Below are 1,677 nucleotides of genomic sequence, written 5' to 3' on the forward strand. Positions count from 1 at the left end.
CCTTTTGGGGGGGGCCCCCGTCCGGGGGCGGGCGCGGCGGGAACCGGAGGGTGCCGCCGGCAGAGACTTCCGGCCGCCGCTCGCGGGGGCTGCCGGGAGATGTAGTTCTGGGCGCGAAGGAACTCCTCGCCAGCTCTCTCTCGTAGCTTCCATCTCACTGCGGGCTCACAGAGCTCTCTCTTTACAGCCCTTCTATCAAGCATGAGGGAAACGCCAGCCTGCCTCTGTTCCGGCCGGCTCTTCACAAGACACTTGTGTGAAAAACAACCGCCCCTGCCCCGGGTCTCGTCCCCGCCGGCGGCCACCCTCACTGCTCCCTCTCGTCCAAGCGCCAGGCTTTGTCTCCGTCCTGGCTCCGTCCCCTGCGGTCCCCGTTGTCCCACTCCTTCAGCCCGGCTCCGTCTTTCTGACCGGCGGCTGGCACGCAGGTCACACCGAGGGTCCGTCCGACACGCCACACGCAGAGGTCGTCCCCTCCGCCGGGTCCCTGGTGGAGGTGTGAAGCGGGAGGACCGACCGCCGCGGTGCTCCGCTCCTCGCGGGCAGCCAGCGTGACCCGTCGTCCACTCTCCGTCCGAGCATCCACCCCGTTTCTTACCCATCTAGTGCTCTGCTGATCCAGCGAACGAGCCCTTGACTTGGGTACAGGAATATTGTGGGGAACAGCGGTGAATGCATACGAGCTCGCAGCATCGATCGGTAAACTCTCGAAATACGATAACGTGACTGCATTCCACCTACTTACTTAAAATGCAAAATACTTCAATGCAAACACCCATATTTTTTGTACAATTTATGTGTCGATTCCACTGAAGTTTCTTGGATGACCAGTTTCTTAAGTAACTCGCAACCGATTTCATTTTTGTTATTTCCCCCTGCATATGCAGTGTTTCCAAAACCATTTCTATTGTCTGTTCAATCTCATCGATTGCTGCACTTCATTAATATATCCAAGAAAATATTTCCCTTATTATTATTTTAAAAAAGTCCCCTTACTCCCCAGCTATGATCATTTCTCTTTCCTTTATCCACCATGTTGAAGACAGATTTAAAAGAAAGGGTATTAGTTCATCTATTTCTAGTCATTAATCTCACGTCCTTCCTTGTTAATTAACAGCTGTATTATACGTTGGATTGTACTTCATTGTTGGCATTCTAAAACCTCTCTATTTTTCTCAACCCATTAATTAATATTAACTCTCTTTCTTTTCCTCTGAAGCCTTAAGTCACACTTCCGCCTTGCTCTGCCTCTTCCTTCACCTTACAAAGAAAAGAAGGGGGAATCGGGGGTGAAAAACAGAATCTACTGTTTCACAGTTAGCCCCTCCTGTATTAACAGTCTGAGTGAAAAGAATAGCAAAAATAAAAAAACATATTTGAAAAAGCCAGATACAGCACTGTAGGCAAAATAACCTAGCACAGAATACCTGTGCCAGAATAGACTGGAAATTTCTAGAAAGTTTTGCTTTTTATTTTGCATTTAATGGCTTATATGGCTTTAAACTAATCTCCTAATATTATTCATTGTGTATGATTATATTAAAGTCTTAACACCTTAAATCAATAATAACAATAAACCAGCTAGCAGCCTGTTAACACCTTATTACAAGCTCCTTGTTCACATAGAAAAAGAATACTGAAAATAGTATAAAGCAACTAATGGAAACCAGAGACCAC

General features: G+C 47.6%; 1 protein-coding gene across 1 annotated transcript in view; it reads right to left on the reverse strand.

The window, feature by feature from the left end:
* Window positions 1-602, reverse strand: part of CHM (choroideremia (Rab escort protein 1)) — a 73,454-nt gene extending 72,852 nt beyond the window's left edge. Inside the window, exon 1 of the mRNA XM_010572537.1 lies at window positions 45-602. Within this exon, the coding sequence (XP_010570839.1) occupies window positions 45-602 (558 nt within the window). The remainder of the gene's footprint in view (window positions 1-44) is intronic.
* Between the last annotated feature and the right edge of the window lie 1,075 nt (window positions 603-1,677).

Source organism: Haliaeetus leucocephalus, unplaced genomic scaffold, assembly GCF_000737465.1.
Source record: "Haliaeetus leucocephalus isolate CR32 unplaced genomic scaffold, Haliaeetus_leucocephalus-4.0 Scaffold340, whole genome shotgun sequence".
NCBI classification, from domain to species: domain Eukaryota; kingdom Metazoa; phylum Chordata; class Aves; order Accipitriformes; family Accipitridae; genus Haliaeetus; species Haliaeetus leucocephalus.